General features: G+C 39.3%; 1 protein-coding gene across 1 annotated transcript in view; it reads right to left on the bottom strand.

Annotated features, from left to right (window-relative positions):
- The window catches only part of NRG3 (neuregulin 3), a 349,526-nt gene that overhangs the window by 321,569 nt on the left and 1,543 nt on the right, over positions 1 to 26,414 (bottom strand). Inside the window, exon 4 of the mRNA XM_039719599.1 lies at positions 26,222 to 26,414. This exon is cut by the window's right edge and continues 479 nt beyond it. Within this exon, the coding sequence (XP_039575533.1) occupies positions 26,222 to 26,414 (193 nt within the window). The remainder of the gene's footprint in view (positions 1 to 26,221) is intronic.

Raw genomic sequence — 26,414 nt, 5'->3', positions numbered from 1 at the left:
GCATTCTCCAGGCAGAAGACTCCTGCTAGAGCTTGCTGACATTACCTGCTCAGTTTAAAGGACGTCCCCGTAGCACCATACCTGTTACTTTTTCAGAGCTCCCAGCACTTCCTGACTTCGAGACCCAGGTAACAAACACAGCACTTGGCAGTGACTTCACCGTGAATTTTATCTGGAAACTGCTCTTAGGCTGAGATTTCAGAGAAATTCATGATCTAATAGAGAAATTTTAAACAATTCCTGTGCAAAAGCACCATACTATGTTGGGAACCCAGCTCCAAGAGTTTAAAATAACTGGGGAAAAACCAAGCTAGAAGCAGGGGGACAAAGTCATCAATGTGTTGGGCCAGACAGCCACAGCTCACTGCCCTTGTCCAGCAGCACTCAGGGCAGCCAGAGAGGCTGAAAGAGGAGAGAGGAACCTCCCACTGAGGAACTGCTCTTGACACAGCGGGACAGGGGGCTGCACCCTGTGCACCAGCACTGCTCTTTAAAGCATAAGTTCTAGTGAGTCAATCCAACCCAAAAGGGCACTTAAGCATCAAGTTTAAATCAGTAATCTACTATTAACCCCAGTTACTCACAGCTGCAGTGTTCGACAGCAACACACCCCGCCTGACTTGCCTCGGCAACCAGAAAATGATCAGGTTTGTAGCATTTTCTGTTAATTACACGAAAATTATTAATTATTCTTTAACATTTCCCCTAAGACTGGTAATTTTCAGGTGCTATCTAATAAATACATCATTCTGGTTAGGTACAACATCTCAATTGTTCATTCCAACTTGGCAAGCTCAGCATTAACACCAGTGCACAAGCCCCATACAATTCAACCACCGTGGCAAGTGGCAACTCCAGCTACACACTCAACACTGTAATTAAGTCATACAATAAGAAGTTTAGCTATCTGTGTTTCCTCTTAAATATTCTATACCAACTGCACTGCTGCTTAAATTATTACTGATCTGTGTCATCCTGTTTTGGGCACATATACTGCAATTTAGAATTACAAGTCCTTACATTTCACCTACCTTGTAACTGAACCAGGAGCGTGCCCCATACTGCCACAAGGGGAGCCAAGCTCTTGGCTGCAGCAGGGCTTTGCAGGAAGCTCTGTTCAATAAAAAAGAACCCTGCTCCTGTCCTGTATCCCTGCCTGAGCACAGCTGAAGGGAACTGGCATTTCACCTGCACACAGATGACACTTCCAGCTGAAGCACCACGCTCCTGCTGCTGGTACCGATTCATCACTCTTAAAATTATCTACACAAGGAAAAAAGTTCTGCTTAGAGCAGGGGATGACACATCCCTTCTTTGACCTCTTTGAGAGATAATAAAAAAACAAGGGATGGATGGATGGATACTGCACATATGCATTTCCTTTCACTGTAAAGGGCATGGACTTGATTTGGTTCATGCCATTCCTTGACAAATATCAAAATTTAATATAGTCAGCAACATCAGTAGTGAGATGCATGTTCCAATGATAAAAACCAAAAAAGTACATACAACAGAGCTAACTCCTTCCTAGTGGATGTTATTTTATACACAAAAAAGGGATTTTAAAAGTATTGACACAATTCAAAATAATTGTACCAGATATCTGCACAGCCTTTAGTCTAGAAGTTATCCTGATTCTTTTGATATAATTTGTCACATGCACTCTCTCAAGACAAGGGAAAAATGGCACAAAAATATTGAGTGGGGGCTCTCATTAAAAAATTCAACTTCAAGCACAGCTAACAATCTTTAGCTGTTACATTTACATAAAAAATAGTGAATTGCAACATGCAGAATAACAGATTTTTCATTATGTCTGAAAAAAAAAATTTCCTTTATTTGATACATCATACAGTGATAGTGAAGAGCAGTAAGAGACATGTGCACCTTCAACACACATTTAAAATATTAATTACAAAGCACAGCATATTTGGCAACTCTTTCACTGCTACTTCCACTCAAGTGTAAAACAAGATTACTGTGAATTCTGATGTGCTATAGTCTTTCCACCTCAGGCAATGATCTTAAACCTCATTAGCTGAGTAGGTCTGTGTGGGATCAGGACTGAAAATGTGCAAAGAGTCAAGATGCAAACCTGGAGGATATTTGTACGTGAGAAGAATCCAAGCACGCAAACAGAACATTCATCTGCACATCTCTAATCCTCTCATTAGATACAAGAACCTGCACTTTCTTTCCTAAACCACAGCAAGCACCATGCTGAGACTGTTCCCCCAAGACTTCTAGAAATCAATTGTTTTTGTTTTCATTTTTTGGTCTATTAAACATGATTTTACATGATGCATACATGCATTGACTCTGTACACTGTCTGTTCACTCTAAAGCACTCTCCCTTTTTCTGCAATGCTTTGTGATGGCACCAAGTGAATCATGCAAAGGCAAAGCCCTAAATGAGCTGACTGGAGAGTCTCTCAGAATATTCCAAATCAGACAAGACTTCCTGTCCACTACTACAGTCAGAATACCAGGAGTTAACTTTCCCACACCAGCCTAACCATGATTTTGTCCAGAACAGCTGCCAATTTGCCTCACCTGTCCTTACCCTAATCACCACATTTATGGGGTGTTAATACTAGCAGACATTCAGAAGACTTTTGAACCCACGCACAATACCTTGATTAAAAATCCACACTACTGATTCAGAAAGCTCCTTTTCCAGACACAGAATGTTGTGTTTTGGTGTGAGACACCTAGACCTGCAATTCAAAATTTTGTAACTTTATACCAAGTTATTCACATACATAACACATTACTTATTTGTCAAGATCAAGAAATTTTCATTTTTTCTGGAGAACATACAGGTTCTCTTTTCTTCTCAATCTTTTTAAAAAATATATATTTTTAGCCTTCCTTCCAGCATTCTCTGCCAAATTAAGCTATGATAAAGCCATGATTAGACCTATACCTTTTTTAGAATTTCACTGCTGCCAAATAGTTTGTGACAAAAACTACAGAAATTCATATTTGTTCCTTTTAGTTACACTCTGATATAATTTAGCACTTGTCCACTGCCTAACATGCAGTGCTTTCAGCTTTTGCATTTTTATCTATTTCTGTTCATCCTCATTACTCCCTTGTTGATTAACTTCCCTTTTTAATCATATTTTTTTAATCCAAAGTAGTTCTCGTTCACGATTAATGAGTTGTATTCTTTGGCATCTAATGAATCAGACTTGCACAGTTCCAATTATCATTGGCATTCTTGTTTCAGCATTTCCTCCCACTCCATTCTCCCCTAACCGCTTTCAAATTCCCATACATATATTTATACATTAAACTGAGAAATATGCTATGTTTACTCTGTGACATTGACTACACTGTGTTTTTGCATATCAAACAAAACTGCCATAATCACTTTTAGTTCAGTCATCAGTGGCTTAAAGTAACAATGGCACAGCAAAATGAGGGTCTATGGAAGCTAAGGAAGCTTTTTTCATAAAACATTAACTAAAGACTTCACACAATCTTAATACCTGTGACATCTTCAGTTCTTTCCTCATCCCCAAGAGGAGTAAAAAGAAGGAATCAATACATCAGGAAGTGTGCTATGTTTATTCTGCTCATCTTCCATGGCAGGATATGGGGGAGAAGAAAATCACATGGTCACCAAGAAATAACACCCAACTTGAAAGGTGGGTTGAGGAAAGGGGATCCCCAGGAGCAAACTGCTGAGCTGAACTAGAAACAGCTTTTCATGTTTTGAGAGAGGAGATAAAATAACATAAATATGTTTCTTGGAAACTCCCTCTATGCGTGCCTTGGGTGCAAAGTTTGAATTCTTAGCAAAGAATTCTCTCAGCCTTTTGTTTTCAATTTTTAAAAAAATATTGCAAAAGACGGGGAAAAATAAACAAAAGCAACTAGACAGAAAGGTTTTACTGAGGTAATTGTTCTTCATATTTTCATAGAGGCACAGGTGTGCTAATATATTTCATAGGATTGTCTGAGGTGGAAGGGACCCAGAAGGATCACCAAGTCCAACTTTCAGGTGAATGGCCCACAGAGGGATGGAACCCACAACCTTGGTGTTATTGGCATCATGCTATGACCAGCTGGGCCAATCTTGGGTCACTGCAAGGGACCTGTTTTAATCTGAGTCAGGAAAAGCACATTGTTACTCAACTAAGTTACCTGAAGGTTTATTTTAGGTTCTGTGATCCTCAGCTGCTAAATCTTGCTTTGCAGGTATTTAAAATCTAAGTGCATGTTCTGTGGGCAGAGGCTGCACCTCAGTGATGAGGAAAGCAAAATGTGTGTGCAGGGATGTACACCAGCAGTCAATGAGTCAATTCCACAAATGTTATGTTAAAAGGGATTATTAATGTCATAACTCCAAAATAACTTATACACACTTATTCCTCTTTCTATGAATAATGCTTTTAACTGTTCAAATCAATGCTGAAAATTGGGTAACCTAGAAAAATGTTATTGTGTATACAGTAATAATAGTTCTCCCCAAAGTTGATAAAATACAGATTTAATTATGCAGGTTCTTGTACATCAGTATCTTGTATGTGAGTAAGCTCTCTGCATAATAATATACACACATAATATACATTGATAATACACAATTATAATTGAATGCTTGTAATTATTTTCAGGATCAAAGCCCTTATTAAAAATCCAAATTAAAGTGTTATAATGGTAGTAGTCATGACGGACTTGCATGTGGATATAATGAAATTAAGCCCTGTAATAAGTGGGATGTTTTGCATATACAATTAGATAATCTTAAAAATTATCAGTGTAGGGCTGACAAGTGCTAAAAGAAGAGAGATTAAATTGTGATATTACTAACATTTAGTAAGGAAATAAGGAAAATAACAAACCCCAAAGCCTGGTATTTCTCTGAGAACATAGCAAATGACCAAAGTGATGGAAAACCTGAAGGCATGGGATGATGGTTTCCTGTCTCTGGGCTAATGAGCTGAAACTAATCTCTGGGTAATGACCAACACAGCAACACAGAGGCTCTGCAGCAAGGAAGGAGCTCCTCCAGCCTGCAGCCCAGCTCCTGCAGCCCTGCAGGCACAGAGCACCGTGGGGACTCTGCCTGGCTACACTGAAACTGCTCCCAAGATGAACTTCTTTGTTCTCATTCCCTGCACTCTGCAGGTTTCTCATTTTGTTGCTACACTCAAAAGATTTAACAGGTTTTCTTTCAATATTGCTAGGTCAGCATTAAGCTAATTGAATAGCTACAGTTCAATGGAAACAGGGGTGTGCTTATTAAAAAGTATTTCCAGTGCAGAAGATTGAGACTAACAAATATTCTCAACAATGTTACAGAAAATCTGCAAGGGAAGTTATACACAGCCTGAATTCAGTGTCAGTAATCCAGAAGGCAAAAATATGTCAAAGCATTTGAGCTGTGGTATCACTGACGCACCACCCTCTCCTGCTGAGAACCTGGACTTCCATGTCCTATTTAAATCACATGCTCCTCAGCAGCAGGGCTCCGAGATGCTCAGAGTGCGCTAAATTTAAAGAACACTTCTGTAAAGAACCTCCAGACAAGTTCCTCTGCTCTTAGGGATAAAGGAACACTTCCCCAACTCTTATTTCATTTTAACTGAGACAGCAACGATGCCTAGTTGCTGTCTAAGGCCAAATATACTTGTACTAGTACTAGTACAGCAGATTAATCATTGAACTGCTTTTTAAAAAATGCTATTTCTAGCATTAAAATGCTATAAAAGATATCTACCATCAGCAGAGGCACAGCTGAAATGACAATACAGAGGGATGTACAGATGAAACAGAAGATTTTAGCCAGTGCTTTCAGCCTGATGCTCTGAGCAGGCTCGTGCTGCAAGAAGCCCAAGGCATGTCCATGGGCATGGGAAGCACCTGGAGCATCCCCCAGGCTGTGGGGGTCAAAAGGCAGGCATGGCTGACAGCCTTTCTGCATCAGAAACTGAGCAAGAGCTTTTGAAATCTGGGACTGTAAGAAGTCACAGAGACACAGGGAAAACACTACTGATACAAACATCGCCAAAAACAGGCACAACCAGTGTTTAGATTTGCTTTCTGCCTTAGCAACAAGGATTACTAATTGCTTTTGTGGAAAACAAAGGTTAAAGACACTTAGAGCTACCACTTGGGTATAACCAGTTTGCTTAAGAAGATTATATATTGCAATTTGTTTTAAAATTTCAAGCAAGCATAAGAACATAAACCTATAATCTAAACTAGGTCCACCAGGGAGAACTGGAGAATTGTTTCTATACAAAGATACACATTGTAACATTCACCCAGATCTTAGGAATTTAGGTTTACTATCTAGTTCATGCTGTATTTCAAAGAGGACCCACCATCAGTATCAGGAAACAAATGAAAGTGCAAATGAAACAACATCATAAAACCTACAGAAACCACTGCAAATTCCAACTCTATTTGTACAACAATTTGTCAGGTTCAGCACTGCTAACACTGTGTCACTGCTGCATCCTCCTAAAGGCATGGCAGCACCACAAACATTTCTTTTAACAAGAGCAGTCTAGAGCTTTTGTTTGGTTATAAAGTAAAGCTCTTCAGCATTATTACTTAGATAAAAACTTTAAACGTGTATAATGGATTATTTTTGTAGTATAAAATGGCTTACTTGGTAGTTTCCTGTAATAGCTCGCCCATGCATTAATTTCTTGAATCTATAAAAATGGTGTCTAGGTAATTTTTCCTGTAGCTTTCTTTTAAACATTACTCACTCAACACACACATTTAGTTTCTTCATAAGTTTCTTAGTAAAACCTTTTTTACTTAATCCTGCCTAGTGCAGAAAAACAGCTTCCACAGCTAGATCTTACTAAGAGGGATGGAAAACAGGAGACATTTTTGTTGTCTTCACAGTTTTGGGTACGTTTTTCACCTTTAAAAAGCATGGCTTAAAGTAAATAAATAAATAAGTAAATGTTTGTTTCTACATAGATGGTGAAAATATTGGAACTGAAATATTGGATCATACTTATTTCATGCCATTAACTTTTGAAGGGAAGAACTGTCCCCCAGTCAACACTCAACAGATACAACAGCCACAGTTAAGAAGCAAAGTGCTTAAATCAGATTATAACTATGGGAACACCACTAGATTCAAAATGAGGGCTGAGGCTCCCTCACAAACAATCCTGCATAACTGACAGCTGCACAGTTCTTTTAACTCTGTTTATCTGTAAAAATAAAGCCATTTTATACCATAACTGCTGTTTCTTTGGAAATGACAATGGAAATGTGCTTAGTACTTCTCAGCTAACAGTAAAATTCAAGGCAACTATTTTAAGTTCAAATAATAGCAAAATGTAGACCAAATTAAGGAAAAAAAAATGAAAAAAAACTTAATATAAGCACAGTTTTATTTGGCACCTAGGAAAGGCAGGAACCATGAGGAAAAGTGGGCTCCTTTTCTTCAGGCTCTGTTTATCTGAGTATTGATTAGCATGTGTTCCGTCTGCTCAGACATGCTGGGAACATTTTCCTTCACATTGAGCAGTCCAGAAAGGAACTACTGAAGAAGAATTTGAGGATTAATCAGTGTGTTAATTGAGGTTATCTAGATAATGACAGATGGGAAGAACATACTAAGCAAGTCACTGTGGCAGTCATACTCATCTGTTAAAACCAAAATTAATGGATACACAAACTTAAGTTCACTTGCTCATTGATTTTTATCCAGCTGCAGTGGACTATAAAAGAGCTATCAGGGAAAGTTATCCATTAGCTGTCAACTCAGAATGCCTTAAGAAGCAATTGCTAATCCTCCAGTGATACCTCACTAAATCCTAATCTCTGCAAATTGTTCTTGGAAGAAGCATTAAACTGGTCATCAAACCAGGTTTTTAATGCTTCTTAAGGCTTACTCAACCTGTAACCCTTTAGAGATCATACAAAGTACTAAAATGTTCAAAAGCAGATAAAAGAAATAAATCGGATGGGCATTGTCAACTGCACGTCCACACCCTCCTGCACTTTTGTGTGCTGTGGAACAAAAACAAAACAGGAAAAGTCACCATTAGAATAATAAAATAAAATATCCTAGCATTCATACAAATTAAGAATTTGTTTCAAATCTGCTTCACAATAGAATCTCCTATTATAAAAGTGTATACAACACTTATCAAGTGGTGGAGATAGAGTCATTAAAATTTCAGTGCTCATATCATTCCAAATAAACACTAAATAGAAACACATTATTTTTTCTCACCTTATTAAAACCCTGATTGTCTAATCTAGAATTATATAGTGCAACCACTAAAATGGGTATGGCTATACCAGTATGGAGGTGATTTAAATTAACAGGTTCTAAGACTAACAGCATTTTAGGAAAGCAGAAAACAGTGATGGAGCTTGGAAAAATAGAGATTAAGGATATTGATTTCATTACATAACTGCAAAATTATTAAAATCTCTCTCATATGTAGGTTAAAGGAAGCAAGTAATTCTGCTTCCCAGTGCCACAGAAGTGGTTCACTCAAAGATTTTGGATTAGAGTTCTGGAGAGAGAAGAGAGATAAAAATTACTGATTGCAGATAGTAACGCAAAAAACTCCAAGTTCTTCCATTGGGACAGACACAAGTTATGATGTGCAAAAAGAAATTATCACAGCAACAGAAAACAAATAACTGGCAGACAAAAAAACAGCAAGGCAACCCAAAATAAAAATTAAAAAAGCAAATTGATGCAAAAGGATAATCTATTCTACCTGTGCACCTCTCAAAGAACAGCAGGAGAGTCATATTAGACCTCAGGAAAACTTCCAAACTTTCAATAGGTGAGGACTCCAAAAAACTAGAATAGAATGGTCTTTGTGGGAGCAAAGGGAAGTTGGAAGGCACACGCTTCTGTGTGACGTGCAATCTTAAGTCACACCAGCTCTGAAAATAACATTTTTTGTCTATAAAAGACAATTGATGAAGGTTACACAGAAAAAATATGTAAGTGGACATGCAGATTGGTTGGCAAAAAATAATTTTTCAACACACAGCATTATAGACCCAAGCTTATCAAATTAACATTTTACCAGCATTCTGCATTTTCAGAGACTATTTTGGGCAAATTAAGGAAGTTTTGAAAGGAGCATACTAAAGGTTAAAATGTTACAGAATTCTTCACAAATCTGAAAATCTGAAAAGAACTTTTATTTAAGTTGTGTCTACTACTTGGTGATAAAGATAGGCAAGTGTTTCTAATACAGAAAAGGAATGGAGACTAAATCCAGATAACATTTTTGGGCAGTGATGACTGAACTGAATGGGGCTCTGGGACAGATGCAACAGGAATCACTGAATTCTCTCATGGATGTAGAGCAGGGGCTTTACTGCACGTGACCTCTGGAAAAACAAATGCACTCATCCATAAGGGAATATTTATGCTCCACAGCTGCAAATTAAAAGGGATCCCAGTATCACCATGAACAGAGTATGGTGCTGCCTAATATACAATAAGATTTTCTATTTTTTAAACAGAAATAGCTGTATTGTCCTTTTAAGTACAATATTGTTCTATCTTCTCCTAGATGTTGAGAAATAGTAAGAAAATGCAGAAGGCTTTTTCTTTCAAATGGCTTTATTCTTCATTTAATTACCTGCTCAGGGGAATAAAGCCACTACAAATTAACTGATCAAAATAAAGCTTAGTTATCTAGGGAACAAAGGCAACCTACTGTATTTCTTAAAGTTCTTTCACAGTGCATTTAAATATTTATTTGAATAATAATTTCTGGAAATTTGCAAGAACATCAAATTCAGAGGCAGAAAGTGTCAAAAAGGTGTGAAATCATAAAAAGAAATACTCCAGGAAATTTAAATTATTCTTGAGGAAGCAGAAGAGATTCATAAAGCCCAGACCACATATTTTTAACTGAAAAATGGACCTCTTTTAAAATCACAGAACAGTGAAGACATCTGTCATTCAGAATACATGTTCCCTCCACCCAAATTTATTATTTATTATAATAATTCTAGAATCTAACAAAATTCTAATTTGTTCACATTTCAAAGTGCCATATAATGATCTAAAGTGAAGAGAGGCAATAAAAAAAAACCAGCTGCATAAAAACCTGTTAAAAATACAATCTTTTTCTTGGTTGAAAATAGAGACCTGTACCCACAAACAGAAATTTCCAAAGTGAGAGTGTAGTGGTATGCATGTCCCAAAGAAGTTGCACATAACCAAGGAGCAGGTGAATTAGAGTGAATCAAGGACCCACATGCTGAGGAGAGGACAGCATGGCTTAGCCTCCTGTCCCTGGGATGCCTGGGGCACACATAAGACAAGTCCAGCAGCTGCAAACCCCATGTATTGTAAAGGAAAGGAAGCACAAAAGTGACAAAACACAGGAAATCACATCAGAGCATCATTGGCATTCACTCCAAATGAAGATCTTGAAGGAAAAAACCATCAGGAAACTGATTCTTCATCAGACTGTTCTGACTGCTCCTCAGCCAACAAACTGTTGTTTATTTGGAGCTACAGCTCTCCCGTGGTCATGGTCAGGCACAAGCAACCTGGCAAGAACCACAAAGGAGAAGAACTCGCTTGTTGGAAGGGCTAACTACACAAATTCATCTCATTGAGCACCCTGCAGTTCTTAGGAAAATGCCATGTTTGGGCAGAATGGCCATGCCAAGAATGCACATTAAGGAATTGCAAGACAGAATTAGGAAGATAGATCTGTATCACTATAAGAAAATGCAGATTTCTAGGGGTGATTTTAAAATATTTTATCCCCATGTGTAACAGAAAATACACTCTTATTGTGTGAGGTTATTTAAAAATTAGTCACTTAAATGCAGTGACCATGGGAAAACGCTATCAGACAGGAACTTGAACATTGCTAAAGGTGAAACAAGTTTTCAAACTCTTCTTCACAAAATCAGGAAAGATTCAGAAGAGAGTGGATAACTTGACAACTTTCTACCTGATTGATGCAAGCAAATACAGAAAATTCTACTCCACTGTGGCCACTTAAAAGATCACAGAACACAGTAAATGGGAAAATGTGATTGTATTCTTGTTGTTTTGTTGTTTCTAGCAGCAGCAGCTGCTTCTTGGAACAGCAGGAAAAGGATATCAGGCAATCAGTTTTGACTCAGTTCTCACAGAAAAACAGAAGCTAATTCAAAACATGAGAGTATGATGCAGCTCAGTTATGACAGAAAAGTGGTGATGACAAGAAAAATCACAGCCACTTCAAACAACAGGTAAAGCTTTCCAAAATATTTGGGAAGTTGGAAAAAAAGAAAAAGGAAGGAAATTAAATGCAAGGGGGAAGTCTAAGAATATAAAATATAAGCATTTCAAATAAGATTGCAATATAACCCAGGAGGGAATGGAGTTCTTCCTCTCCCTGAAACCAAGAGAACACAACGGGGGAAGACAGCAAGTGAAATGACAATGCATCCTTTCTAAAATAAAATCTATCCTGAGCAAATGATTCAGAAAACCAAGAGAATTTTAAAAGCTATTAGGTAAAGGCAATAAATAAAGTATTTAAGTGTATCAGTAACAGGAAGGTTAGGAAAGAATCAGATGTTCTACTAAAAGATCAGGCATCAATTATGGATACTGCAGATAAATCACTTCAATGCATTGATCTTTACTGCAGAATATGATGGAGAAACATCTCCTACAAACTTTATATTTCCAGTAGGAACCACTTACAGAGAAAATGAAGTACTTATATAAAAGAAGCATAATGGAAAGATTCTAGAAGATTACTTTGTAAAGCTCATTGCAAATTCCAGGGCACTTGCCAAAAAGTAAAATACAATCTGATAAAAAATCCAAAACCATAACAAATGAATAATCAGAAACAGATGTGAAACTATGCCTCTGACTCTCACAAAGGTGGGCCAAAATATCCCAAATATTTCTCTCTCCAAAGAGTTTAGTAAGATTTTCTTATAGTAGAAAAGATCCATAAGAATTAAGCAAGTTTTGAATACAATTTAGTTATTATCTGCTTAAAAGAAAATAAGTATCAAATCTATGATTTGAAGTTGCCTACATCGTTTTTTTTCATCTCAATCAGCAAGTGGCAGAGAAATGAAAACTGAGGAGAGACACCTGGAACTTGTCAAGAAACAAACAAAACACAATGCCATCACTGGACTTCCACAGTAACTTCAAAAGACATTCTGAATTCAGAATTATTTTAAATTATTTAAAATTTTAAAAGACCACCCTTCATAATAACATCTTTTTAAAAAACACCATTTTGGATTAAATAATACTGAGGATTTAAGAAGGATGTGAGCACCCTTAAGGTATCCTTAATTCCCTGTCCATTGAGACACATGACAGCCTTTCAGCAAGGTCCCAGAGTGGAGGGACACAGCACACTCGGGTGATGAGGATGATGATGACAGTAAAATGTCCATTCAACACAGACTGCAGAGGCGGCACGGACTAAACAACAGGCTCAACTGGCCAGGAAATCTTTCTGTTTGGGAAACTGAAAAGACGTGCTGAAATATCCCACCACATGTGGAATTCTTTGTCTAGCCCATGTGAATTCTCTCTCTTCGGCAGCACCACCCATTCCAGGAGAATCCCTGGGAGAATCCCACAGGATCCAAAGAGCACAGCAGGAAGTGTTCCCAGACTGCATCACCTGATGATGGGCACAGCACATCATCGTGGGGCAATTTCCTTCTTAGCTCTTCAATAATTCACTTGCTGGCAGGAGCCTTTTCCTAATAAATTGGGCCTAAGAGAAAGCACACTAAATATTCACAATACAAACAGTTCCACTGGCTTTCCCAATCTCCTGAGCTTCCAAATCTGTCTCTCTCATTTCCTCTCAGCACAAGACCTCTGCTCCTTCCTCTGCTGTCCTCTCTGGGCATTTCTGGAAGAGCTTAACTGAACAGCAGCCATGTAAGAATCAGCCTAGAACACTGAAAAGGGCAATCACAACTTCACTGCATCAGTAGCATAGCATACATTAAAAAAATGAAATTATGAAAGACAGCTCCTGCTAGGTTTATTACGTACATACCCTCTGAATAATACAGCACTTGGGAATAGCTGCTACATGTATGACCTATTTAAAAGGTTCTACAGAACCCATCAATGAAACTTTTTAATAGTCATACAGGCCTATGCTTTGAGAAGCTAAGATTTGAAAAGCAAATATAGCAGAATATTTTAGATTTCAAGTTGCAAGCTGAAGCCCAACCCTATAGTTAATTTTTAAGATGTGCAGTATGAAATCCTCCTTTGATCACATCCTGATTTCACATAAAAGCTCCAAATATACCATGTGTTGTTTGTTTTACAAAACTATCTAAAGATCTGCAAATCACCTTTCTGGGATCCCCTCCCCAGTGACTACCCACACTAGATCCACAATCAACTGCTTAGCTCTATGACAAGTCAGGCATTTCGTAAAGTTGCCCATGTAATTTATTTTTTTTTAAACAAGACTGACAGAACCACTGAGAGTCATGCAAAATATAAAATATAAAGTCATTGACAAAACCCTTCTAGACAAATACCACCCACCATTCAGGAAAAGGGGCCAGGCACCACTGCTCCAGACTGGCAGAGTTTCAGTGTGTCCCACCTCAGCCATTTCCAGGCTCCAGGACTCAGCTCCCTGTAGGAAACTCCATGAGTGCCTGGGAACAGATATCCCACCTTGTGGGGCACGCACTGTATGCTCTGGTCATAAACAGGATGCCAACCTCATTGTTAATATCACAGTTAATATTCCATTTTTACACCTCCTTGTTTCCAATCCATTTCATTATCCTATTTGCAACTGAAATATTCCCAGCTCTCCATTCCAAACAGCAGATTGTGGCACTTAATGGCAATTAAATGCCCTCAAGGCATTAAAAAGGCTATTATCAAAACATGTTTTTCAAGCACCACTGTAAATCATTTCATACAGGCTTTGAAATTCATAATGAGTGAGTCTTCAGTGAGAACGTGCGTGTTGGGGTTGTACATCGAGGTGTTAATACAATAAATATCCTCAGTAATAACTAGTGATACAAAACCTTTCTCTAAAATACTGAGTACATGAACATTTTAAGATGTTAACCACTTTCTTGCCCACCACTAGTAAGTTTCTCTGCTACAGACATTGGTTTTAATCCCCAAACCTCACAGCAGGAAAAATAACCAAACAAAACTCTGAGTAACCTTACATATTTACCCTTGAAACCCAAGCATATCAGTTCAAGTTATGAAAAACATTTCAACTAATTGAAGAAACAACAAACAACTCAAATTTTGTTGACACTGGTATCTCACTATTTGAAGGAGGTCGAAACAGACACAGTAAGAAAGCATTTGCCAATTTTTCTACAGCTGTATTAGTTGATTTATTACAATACCTCTCCCATAAAACTTGTCTCATTCTCCATCTGAGATTCCGTCTAATAAATGCATTTTTATTGTTAGATTTTTTTTTTTTAGAGATCAGCATAGTTACACTTCATAAAAGTCAACTATGAGAAAATGCAGAACAACAGACTAGGCTAAGCAAGTCACTCCTTTGTAACTGTTTATTTTAAATGTTAGCTAGAGCCCACTTATTCTCACTTATCTCATTGGGTTTGGATTTGGATTAGGATCCCACCTACTCAGAGAGCATTTTGACTCTATCTATAGAAGACTACACCATACTGAAAGTGTTTCTTCCTTTTGATGTGAGATATGGCAACAATAACACTTTCATCCTAAAATATAACAAGACAGTAATATAAAACATAGTAGTTACTAAAATTCCCAGTGACAAGTGATTATAAAGTTAAGCTAAAAAGATTTAAATGGGGTTGTCATAATGGCAGGCTTTGGCCTAATGAGTGTCCCATATTCAAACCTGATTCCACTCACTGCAGGACAAAAATAAGGAATTACTAACTAGAGTAAATGGCTTGCTAGGGTGTCTCACAGACAGCCCTGCCCTCCTGTCAGATACAGCCCTGTCATCTGGGGACAGATCCTGGCTATATTTGGAGATATATTTTTACATTACCCCAAAAAAATAGATGCTTCTGTCCCTTCCTCTTTAGTACTTAAGTCCAATAGATTTCACTGTCAGAGAAATATTGGAAATTATCAGACACTCAAGCAACAGAACAACCAAGGACATCAGGTACTTTCTGAAATTTGAGCAAGACTTATACTTCCTTCTTATTTTCTGAATATTCATTAATACACACCTTACTTCCCATCTGTACCTCTTCACCAAGTCTTTATTTCACAAACAAGAAAACCTGAGCTTGAGGAAAAGGAAGGGACCACTCCCTGTCTCCTGCCTTCCAGTAACCAACAGCCTCAGACCTTTTACTGTCATCGAGGCTCTAACAACTTTTTGGGATGAACAGCAGACCACTACGCAAGCCAAGCTGGTGACAAGAAGTCATCACTGCAAAAGCCACTTTTTTTCCTGGTGGGAGGGGAGGGTGCAGCAGCCAAGGGCAGATCCCAGTGCGCGGTTTGTTCACGCCTGGCGCTGTCCCCAGAGAAGGATCTCCACCCACCCGCTATGGGATTGCTGCTGCTGCACCCAGTGGGGAAACTTTCTGTGCTGTGCAGTGCATGAAATCATCACACAAAGTAACCAGCAAAGAGGTGACAGGCTGGTGGATCGCTGCTGTTAGGTTTGGGGTTTTGTTACAGCAGCTTACTTTCCATAACTACTGAAATTCCATGTCACATATCCCTAATTTAATATCCTCCTGATTTCCTTTATTTGTGTTTTGATTATCCCAACATCTATTTAGGCAGGGTTGAACTGGACTTCAGAAGGAATTCATTATGTTTGGACTCTAAACTCCTCTCAATGAAGAGTTCTCACGTAAAACATTCAATCTAGTACCTGTCTGTGGGCCACCCTGCTTCTTGCTGTGATTCTTACAGAAGTGCTGAGCTACAGCTCCCACTGAATACTCAGTTACACATGAGTTCCTCAGATTCTAATTCTATTCCACAACACAAAAATATAGGAAATTTGTTGTTAAGTAGTCTTTGCTAGGAAAAAAGTCCAAGCGTCTATGCTTTCATATAGACTGCATTCATAAACAGGATTAAATATGTGAAAAAAATATTAAGAGAGTGTTACAATTTTAAGGGGTGATTGAAATAATCTCCAATTAAATAATACAAATGTAATGTGTCTAATTAATTAGATATAATCTTACAGCATCTTCTTAAAAGCATTTAAAAAAAATAAGCTCCCTAATAAACTCACACTGCTTTTAAGCAGCCAACATTCTCAGAGTGTGCAAACAAAACATCTCACGAGAGTTATTAATCTTTTGATCATTAACATACCTCATCCTCACTGCAGGACTCTACCCACCATCATCTCTTTAGTAAGGAATTTCAATTGCTATGCCTGTCCAATACACTTTATTTTCTATAGATACATCACTGACCAGTCAAGTGTTCAGTTAAAATCAGAGCTAAATGTATTTTAATTATTGTAAAATTTAAATAAATATGTGTTCATGGCTTCAAATTATGCACTGTAAACAAACCAGGAATGAGGAGCTCAGTAGCTCTCAATCTGTGTGTGTTCAGTTCATATTTATAGATCCACCTTACAGCAGCAAAGCTGTGGCTGGCTACAAATCCCCTACATCTGCCAAGGTGACAGAGGACAGCTTTCCAAATGTATGCAAACACAAGGTGCAATCAAGCCTTGTAGTGTACCCAAATACTGAAATCCAGTAAGAGAAAGTGATATTTTCAGCCACCTATAAAATAACAATTATGGTATCAAACTCTTCTCCTCTTAAACATATCACACACTAGTATTTCACCTTCACATATTCAGATTAAATCCAGCCATCCAAGAACTAAAACCTGAGAGAATTTCCTATTGCAGACAGACACTTCTAAAGCCAATTTAAAATATTAAGTTACTATTCAAGCTTTTCATTTACGACTAAGTGGGGCTCTGTAAAGAATGTGCTCCAGATATGAAAAGGTATTAGAAGCACTTCTTTCCCTTGGTGTGTTTGTAGGGAATAAGACAGAAACAAGGCAGAGGTTGTGTGTCCCCAGACAAGGCCAGCCTGGACACAGCTCACCCTGTCACCTCACCCACCCCCCTTCCTCTGTAAGTCAAGGTGACAGCACATGTTCACCCTCCCCAGTAAAAATGGGACTCAGATATCCTGTGGATGCTGCATTTTCTCTGTTGGTTTTATGATGATGGGCATCAAGCTCCTCACAGCTCAGAAGGTAATCAGTTGTGGCAAAAGTACAGCCTTCTAACAGAGGGGGTAGAAAGAGAGCCCACATGCACTCTGCAAACCTGCTGCAGAAGCACAGCCTCAGCCAGCAGCAAAAGTGTGTATATTATAAACTCAGAAACAGCACCAATGATCACTTTCACCTGTTAAGAGAGAATAATTTATAAATTGTTCCGATTTCCAATCTGTATTTTTCTGAGTAACATTTTTTTAAGGATGAAAACTAATTGCAACCAACTTTATTACACTGAGATATAGCTTATAGCTGCTTATAAATACAGCTGCTTATAAATAAGCAGCTGACCCTGTGAAGTGTGTGGTATGGTCTATTATAACAAATAATAAAATAAAGATTGAAATCTAAAAGCAAAAGAAGCACAATCTGCTTAAGGAAAAAGTCATTTCTGTATGTATTTATGCATTACTTTAAGCTTTGTAGTTATTACACAAAAAACACCAAAAAACCAAAAAAAAAAAAAACCCAAAACCCTGAGGGGATTGAACTTTTACCACTATGACCATTATGTATCTGGGCCAGAATTCATCAGGCTAAAGACTAATGTGGTTTAGCTACTTATGAAATAATTATAAAAATACCTCTACCCTTCTAAATCAGGAGAACTGACACTCACCAGAATAATCTCCTCAGTAAAGTTCCTGAACCCACTGCCCACTGAACCCTGGCAGGAAAAGCACCAGAGCAGTTCAGTGCAGCTTATCTCTGGGTTTCCAACAAAACCCCTGCTTCTCTTTTGTGAATTCACTCACAGACTGAACAAGAAAATTAATTTTCTCTCCACACAACATTACGCTTAAAAAAAAAAAACAAAACCAAACAAACTAACCAAGCAACGCCTCTGGAAGACAATTACTGGATTGTTTTTAGCAAGTATTATACAATCAATTCCTAGTCAAAGATACCTTAGTACTACTCCAATAACAACCCACTCAGCACTTGTACTGTAATTCACCAGGGGAGAGGAAGCAAAGATTCCCCACATTTTTTTTAATATTCAGTGGTATTACTCAGCCACTGAGAAGGGCAGTTAGCTACAGCTCTGAGGCACCCTGAGCACACCACAGGAAATGCTATTTTCCTGTGCACTGAACTGGGAGATAGAAGTAACCATTAGCCTTGCACAACACAGCACAGTTTTCCAGGTTAGCAACACCTTTCAGTGCAACTTTCCTGGTTTTGTTAAAATCTTGATTACATTCAGAAGCAGCACAGCAAATTCAGGCTGAACATTTTCAAGCTTCCTTGTCAACCACTTGTCACTGCAGTAAAAGTACACCAGCAGCACCCTTCCAGGAGAATAACACACCTTATCTCCATCCCTGCCTTACAAGTTCTGACATCAGTGAGAATACTCAGCTCTGGAAAAGAGGCTATTTGCTATTAATACTAATTTATTGGTTTGCTGTTGCACAGTGCTATAGCCCCTCTATCTGGTAACAGCCAGCAATCAAGGCTCAGTTCTTGCTGAACTAGAATCTTGAACTTTCACAGGAATATCACTGGGAAAAGAACAATGTAAAGTTTATTTCATATTTTGGTTTCAGAAAATCATAGATCTTAAAATGCATCTTGCCATCCCTAATGTTTTAGAAAGCATTTTCTATCTATAAGCTTCATGAAAAAGTCAATTTTGGCATATATGTAGCTGAGAACACAATACAGAGAAAAACTACAAAACCAGAGATTATTTCAAGAATAATGAAAAACAAAAGTCAGGAAAATAAATAGTTTAAAAGTGATGTATAAAAAGATTCAGGACCCACGTGTCCTGTCACAGTCTACAGCTAAGCAATTACAGTACTCCAGAAAACAAAGATTTTACTACAGAACTCATTTCAGGCAAAGGGTAAACAGGATAATGATATATTTTTCAAGGCAGTGCTAAGAATACACACAAAGAAAATGTTCTAATGGAAACTCAGTTCTAATAAGCACATTGAAATGACGTTGGCAGCTTTTAAAAAGCTGATGTACATTTCCTCACACAGGCATGTTTTGCAAGCACTCACACTGCAATCTAAGACAGACGAACACATTTAATCACACAGATGTTCACATAAATTGGCCCTGATTCTGCAGATCCACAATTCCACAAAACACAAAATGCATCACTAGCACACCCTAAACTGGGCCTGTAATGTTTGCAAAACTTGGCCATACAGCAACCTCCTCAGAAAAAATGAAAGACTATAAACTACTTTGTTCAGCACAACATCTACACAGAATACTATCAGGATATTTTTTCCTCAGTGTTTTACTATAAGAGCTATAAAATGACTCTGTGAAAGGTCTGAATTTTCATACCAGCTAAAACAGTAGTTAGTATTTCTATGAAGAGCACCTGCCACGTTGCAGTGCTAATGCGCATCTTTCCTATGAGAGGAAAATGCAAGTGGCAGGTGGGGATGGGACACAGCTGTAGGGCCCTTAGAATTGCCAAGAGATTAATTCAAATTTTAAAAGAAAAAGAAAAGTCATAAACCCAAAGACCAACACAAAAAAAGATGTTAAAGTAAAAAGAAGAGACTTTGTAGGATTCTGGATTGATTTTACAGGGGACAAAGCAGAATTCAGGTATTCCAAACCAAAGCTTCAGTTTATCTGTTTACCCAGTTATATTTTTATTGGACACTGAGCCTTTTCCATACTATCTGAGCTTTCCCCAAATGTTTAACTCCTGCAAAAATTAAAAAAAAAAATAAAATCACTCTGAGGGAAAAAAATAAATCAATTTGGACTTAAAAATTGTTTGCTCAACATGAGAGGAAGTGAATTATCTTTGAAGCTGAATAGTTTATCTCCTACAGTCAGCAGTCAACATATCCTCACCAGAAAAAAAAAAGAATAGAATCAGGAGTAATGTATTGTAAAAAGACCTGAAAGTCATGGAATCCTCCTATTTAAATGCTACAGGAGAAACACAGCTTTAGAAATCCAAAATACTGGTATTAGAGGACAGAAAAGGCAGAATACTGGAATAATTATTTTATATATATATATTAAACATTACTAGGGTAATATTGAGTACATTGAAAAACAGAAACAACCATTTAAACAGTTAGCAATAAGCATTTAGTTAATATATTTTTCTGCACTACCTTCAAATTTCACCAGGAAAAGCTGATCCAATTAGGCATTTCTTCCATGAAAAGGACACGGAAATTTATAAATGCAGTTGCTATTTTAATTTTCCTCGTGGCTGCTTTATTCTATCTTTTCCTCTTGAAGGCATTCTACCAAGGGACCCTAGAAACCTGTGTGACAGAAAGTAGAAACCCATTCAAAAAGCACTTGCCCACTTGTGTGCATTTACCTTCTCTGTGCTGCTGAGAGGGCACCTGAACGTTCATCTCTGTCTTGTCCAGGTTTGAAATGCCCTCTCTCCAATGAAGATGCACTTTACTCAGTGCAGTGCCTTGAGATTAGACAGCAGAGGGAAGGTACAAGAAAGCAGGTTTATGAGCTGTCCACCTTGGAAATTCAGTTATGAATTAATTTCATGAGAAAACCCAGCTGTAGTTTTGATCTGAAGCACAGCTGTCTCATCAAATGACACTTCAACACTCACCATATTGAGGGAACTCAGTCCCTAGGAGAAATAAAACATCTCCATAACACAAAGTATTTCATTGTTCCTCCCATGTTTTGTCTTCTCTTGTAATGCAAAATAATAATAAAAAAGTACTTGTGCTTAATAGTAACAGTGACCACAAACCCTTCCACACAGAAGAAACTGAAAGAGACTTCCAAATTAAAACAGATGCACTTCAGCTTGGCACTCAGTCCAACTAGCCCCAGTGAAACCTCTGGGTTTCTTTTGTGACAAGCAGCAGAACCAAGGCAGCCAACAACTGCTCCTGGGGTTACTACAGGCTTTGAGATCCTGGAGCTCAAAAACTGGCACTGTGCAAATGCACAAATCCATGCTTGTATTTTGTGTTTGCACACACACGTGCACTGTATTGCAAAGTTGTTCAAACACAGAGAAGCTCAAAGAGAAATCACCAGGCGCAGAGAAAAACAAGCCTCTGCTTTTAACAAATTTATTTATATGTGCTTGTGACCAAGTCATCCCACATGATTTTACTAGGCACTTTTCCTTGTGCAGCATGTTTACAAAACAATCACGGGAGAAATCAACAAAACCAAACACTGGTAGTTTCAGGTACTTCCTGAAAACCATATGGGCTACAAAACTGAAAGTCAAGGCCAAATCCACAGCAGTCCATGTGTTTACTGGGCTTTGCCTTCAAAGCAATGAGTCATCTGATAAATGCACTGTGCAACACTAGACACAATTCTGTAGAGACAGGTCTTTTGCTTTAATTTTTAATTTCCATTTTCTGTGGGTTTTGATAAACCATGAACATTACTTTAGCATAATCCTTTGCAATGAATCAATAGACTAATTTAATAATGGTATTCTGTTGTCAACATATAATATATCACATTATATCCTTGGATAGATGCAAAAAAAGCCAAATAAAATTCAAGGCTTTGCTTTCACCAGTGATCACAGGTTAAATCAATGTAATGACAAACTCTACAGTGCCCAGAAGGATTTCCTTCAGGGTTAAAAATCAGCATGGAATAATTTCAGCCATATCCCTCCCACTCATCATGCCAGTGCTGTGCAAGCTCTTCTAGGTCATAGGATTCCAACAATCACTTTAATGAAGGGAAGAGAGATGAAATATATCTGAATAGAATCAATGTACATATCTGAGTGGGTCTTATTTAAATATTTCACTTGTTCATGAATTCAGTGATAGCTGCGCTAGTCCCTAACTATAAAGAAGACTAAAAATGGAAAATGGAATTAAGTCCAGTGTCCTCTAATTTAACTGAAACAGACAAAGCAAGTTATAGCTGTAAAATATGAGAAATAAAATAAATTACAATAACTTTTACTTTAGTGATATGGTTGCATATCTGTGTGTGTTATTTTTACCTTGATGGTAGCGTTCTGTCAACAAGAATCTAAGACAGGAAACACAAATTTAGTCATGTCTGTGGTACTGACCGAAGGTATGTGAATAGAAAATAAGGGAGAATGAAGAAGAAGCAAATGCTCTTCAAACTCCCAGCTGTTTGTCTCAGTATTTTTTTTCAATTCAACAGCTTTTGAATCACTTAAAATTGGTAGATAACTAGCACATTAATCTCAGTTAATGCCAAAGGCACGTGCTCTGCAGTCACGTGTGCTTCCCTCGATTCAATGACAGCTCACACTCATCATGCCAAGTGTTCACAATCCATGTCATTTGCTGGCAGAAAGCTTCAGAGCTCTGGGAAGAGTAGGTCTGGTTTTACTACGGTTTGGCACCTCCCACAACACCCTCCAGTTGGTGAAAACCCCGCAGTTCCATCTAAGTGTCATCCTTAATGCAGAAAAGATATTTGAGTCAGTGCAAAATAAAACAAACAGCTTTTACCAAAATGTCAGTGCTGGTAGCAGTGCATCTGCCAGATGCTTGTTACTTGAACCCATGCTGTGCATAACAATCAGTCAGAGATATGACGAGGATAAACGACTGGACCAGAAAATCTTTAGCAGGAAATCAAAGTATACTCAGACTACCCCCCAAAAAAAAAAAAATGGTTGCAATTGGACTTCACAAGATATATTGATTAAGTGTTCTGTAACATCTCTTTTCTTCGTTACTATGCATTAGTTGAGCTCCACCTGCCTGACCTCAGTTCTCTGCATTAGCCTTTGGTCATATGAACACAAGGGAAACCACAGTGCTATTTCATAGCTGAATTCACACAGGAATTCTTTTAAGTACAGTATCTCAATTTGAGGATAATAACATTACTGAAGAACCCAGAATACCATGAAAAATGCATATTGAAAAAATCAGGGCATGACTCTTTTGAAATGAAACCAATGGCTTGATAAAAATAAACCTCGCTAGCATGTTCCAGCCTGTTGGTTGATTTTTTTGATCTGATCACAGGCTGGACTATCCTTCTAAATTAGTGATTGACTTTTACACTGAGCACTGGATGAAGAGGCTTAGGCTGAAGAGGCATGGTTCATACGTGATCATGGAAAACACACGCAGGCACAAGATACAGAGAGGGAGATTTGATGAGTAAGTGGCTTTTGCTTAGTCAGAACCTGAAGGATCTTCATCAAGAACTTTCAAAACACCTAACAGATAGCTTGACTTTGAGTGAAACACAACCAAGAATTATTGTCATTATGCACACCCACAAAAAAAGAGAGATTTCACAACATCTCCTCAAATGAATACACACACAGAGAAAAGGCTTTACCAATACTTATTCAGGTGGGCAATCATCTGGCTTTCTGGAGAGATAACTCCTGATTTGCCTTCCATTTTCCTAAGACCTGCTTTGAGCCCATTTTAACATGCTAAAACAATTAAATAAACTACAAAACAAACCAGCATAAATAAAGATAGCTGATTTTTTTCTTAAAAGCTGTGAAATGTTAAATAACCTATGACTCCCGCCCACATATGTGCCTTGCCAAGCCAGAGGATGACACAAGGGCATGCACTATTTGGAAGGCTGAGGCGTGAGATTTATCGTGTCAGATTTGTATTCACAAAGTACAACAGGATCCATGACTTTCATTTCAATAGCAGCTGGAATAACAGGCACAGAAGGAACACGCAGCTCAATCTGGGAAATTAGGATGAATTTGTTTTTTTTTTTTAAAAAATCCCTTTCTTACTGAGAGCTGTTAGTGGCAGACACAGATACTTGCTTTGGGGTCACACCATGTCAGCGGTTCACAGCACAAAGACTGCGTTTCTCCTTTCTCTCCCCTCAGTGGATACTGCAGCCTCAAAGAATTTTACATGTATCCTTAGAGATGCTCATATGTATCAGGAGAGTACAGCTGTAGGCTTTAAAAAAATGTTCATATGCCCTACAAATTCAAATCCTTTTTTATGTAATCTATTTAATCTTCCATTAATGATAATCTCTGCTATCAATGTGCCCAAACAGGGTCAATTTCTGCTGGATTTGCACTTCTCGCATTTCCATCCTATAACCGAGCTACATTTAATGAAGGGAAACACCCTGCTGTAAAAGGTATTAGCAGCCTCCCTAACAAAAAAAAAAAAATAGTTAGGAAGCTCTGCAACTGCCAGGAATGTCTCAAGATTGTGGTTTTTCTTCTTCCTTTGTGTGTCTTGCATAGAGGAGAGTCCTGCCAGCTGAACATTATTTATTAATCAGGACATTCCTGCCTTCTGTGCCTTGTAAGGAGACAGCCTAGAGGGGCGGAAATTGCTGTGGATTTCTCTTACATATCCAACGAGACAGAAAGGGAAGAAAGGAAGAGATTGCAAGGGAGCATTTAGACCCCGACAGATCCCACCTGGCAAGCCCAGGCAGATACACACACGTACATCACAGCAGTTTGGAGAACCAGGTAGCATATCTGGTTGAGAGGATTGAGAATAGATATATGGGTTGAAAATCTGGCTTCATTTGCTGTTTTGTTTTTAAGAAGTGCCCTATGCAGCTCCCCACACCTGAGTGAAACAGACAGCGTTGAGCTCCACAAAAGATTTTCCTTCTGGTAACTTCCAACTACCTTAGGTTCTACCTACAGAACGTGCAGGCTTGGACACACCTGTAAGGGCTGCTTCTCCCTCAATTACTGTGGCACACGCAGGCAAAACGAGCTATTGCCTCGTTAGCTCTTCTGATTTAGTGATAGTTTCATTCGCAATCATCCCCAGCCATCCGCCACCTGCACACCCACCCACCCACACATACACATCCAATTTGCTGTTCCACTCCCAATTTTGTCAATTCACAAGATCAGCTTGCACTGCCTATCCTCTCTGCCCCAGTGCTTATCAACAAACAGAATTAATTGACAAAATAAAGTTCATATCGCTTTCAAACGAATCCTCCAGCAGAACACCCCTACATTAGCATACAAAAGGGGAGCCCTTTGGCTGTAAAAGGGATTCAATTGATGTTCCCAGCGGCAGCAACTAAGAGTTAATGGAGGACACCCGGCTTTTCACTTCCTCTACTGCATCCAAGAAAGCGCAGAATACTATAATACAGTATAATTGAGCATTTCGCTAAATAGCTCCGCACAGAAGTTCTTTTGGCAAGGATTGCATTTGTCCTAAGTAACCTTTATGAGAAGCTGAAAGTTGATGCACCCAGACCAAATGAATTTTCAGCTTTAGCCCGAATCCTTAGGTTTGTGCTTGGGAGGGTGGGAAGAACCAGCCACCAAGCATCAATCGGAGAACTAGCCCCCTCCTCTGCTTAAAAAAAACATAGTCAGTTACGGCAACACGGTGCTGTGGCTACACACGGGAGCCGGCAAAGCGCTGGGATGGGTCTGCATATCCGCGGGTGCCCCGGGCTCCTTCCCGGCGGAGCTGGCCGCAGCTCCTTCAGGAGCCGGGCACTGGGGCCGAGAGAGCATCCCTGCGGAGCCCGCCCTCGCTCCAGGGGAGACGAGGGTGCGGGAAGCCAAACTCCGTCAGCAGCAGAGAAGCACATGCACAGTCCAGCCCGCACCTGCTGAAGACCACTCTCTCCACATTGCCCCTTTGGGGGGGCCATCACCGGTCCCTCTCGCTCAGACACCCTCCCTAGCATCTCCTAAGCACCTTTCACAGAGCAGAAAAGAAGAGGAAAGGGGGTCTGCAGCCTTCCTAAAACCACAATGAAAAGCAGTCTTCTCAAATGGCTGCTCCTGCCTCAACATCCATCACGCAAGCAGGGAACTTGCCGGGGGTAAAAAGGGGGCGCAAGCAGGGAGGGGAGAAAGAAGCGCAAACTTCGAAGCCCTCCGGCTTCCCGCACGGCAGCACCCGCACGGGAACGACACGGCGGCCGCCTCCGACCGGCGCATCGCCCCGGCCCGGCCCGCGGGCGCTCGGCCAGCGCCGGCTCCGGACGGGGCGAGGCGCACAGCGAGCGGCCCGAGGGAGCGGCGCGGCGGGCGACACTTACGGGTTTTGGGGGTCGTGCTGGCCTCCGGCGTGGTGGTGGTCGACTCCTGGAAGGGGGACAAGGTCCAGGACGGCGCCGAGTCGTGGACGTAGATCTTGTAGGAGGAGGTAGCGTGTGCCGCAGTGGGCCAGGCGGGCAGCGGCGGGGTGCTGGGGGCGGCGGGCGGCGGCCGGGCGCCGCGGCCGGCGGTGCC

Source organism: Passer montanus, unplaced genomic scaffold, assembly GCF_014805655.1.
Source record: "Passer montanus isolate IOZ18808 unplaced genomic scaffold, ASM1480565v1 scaffold42, whole genome shotgun sequence".
NCBI lineage: Eukaryota > Metazoa > Chordata > Aves > Passeriformes > Passeridae > Passer > Passer montanus.
This window is presented reverse-complemented; position numbering and strand designations above follow the sequence as displayed.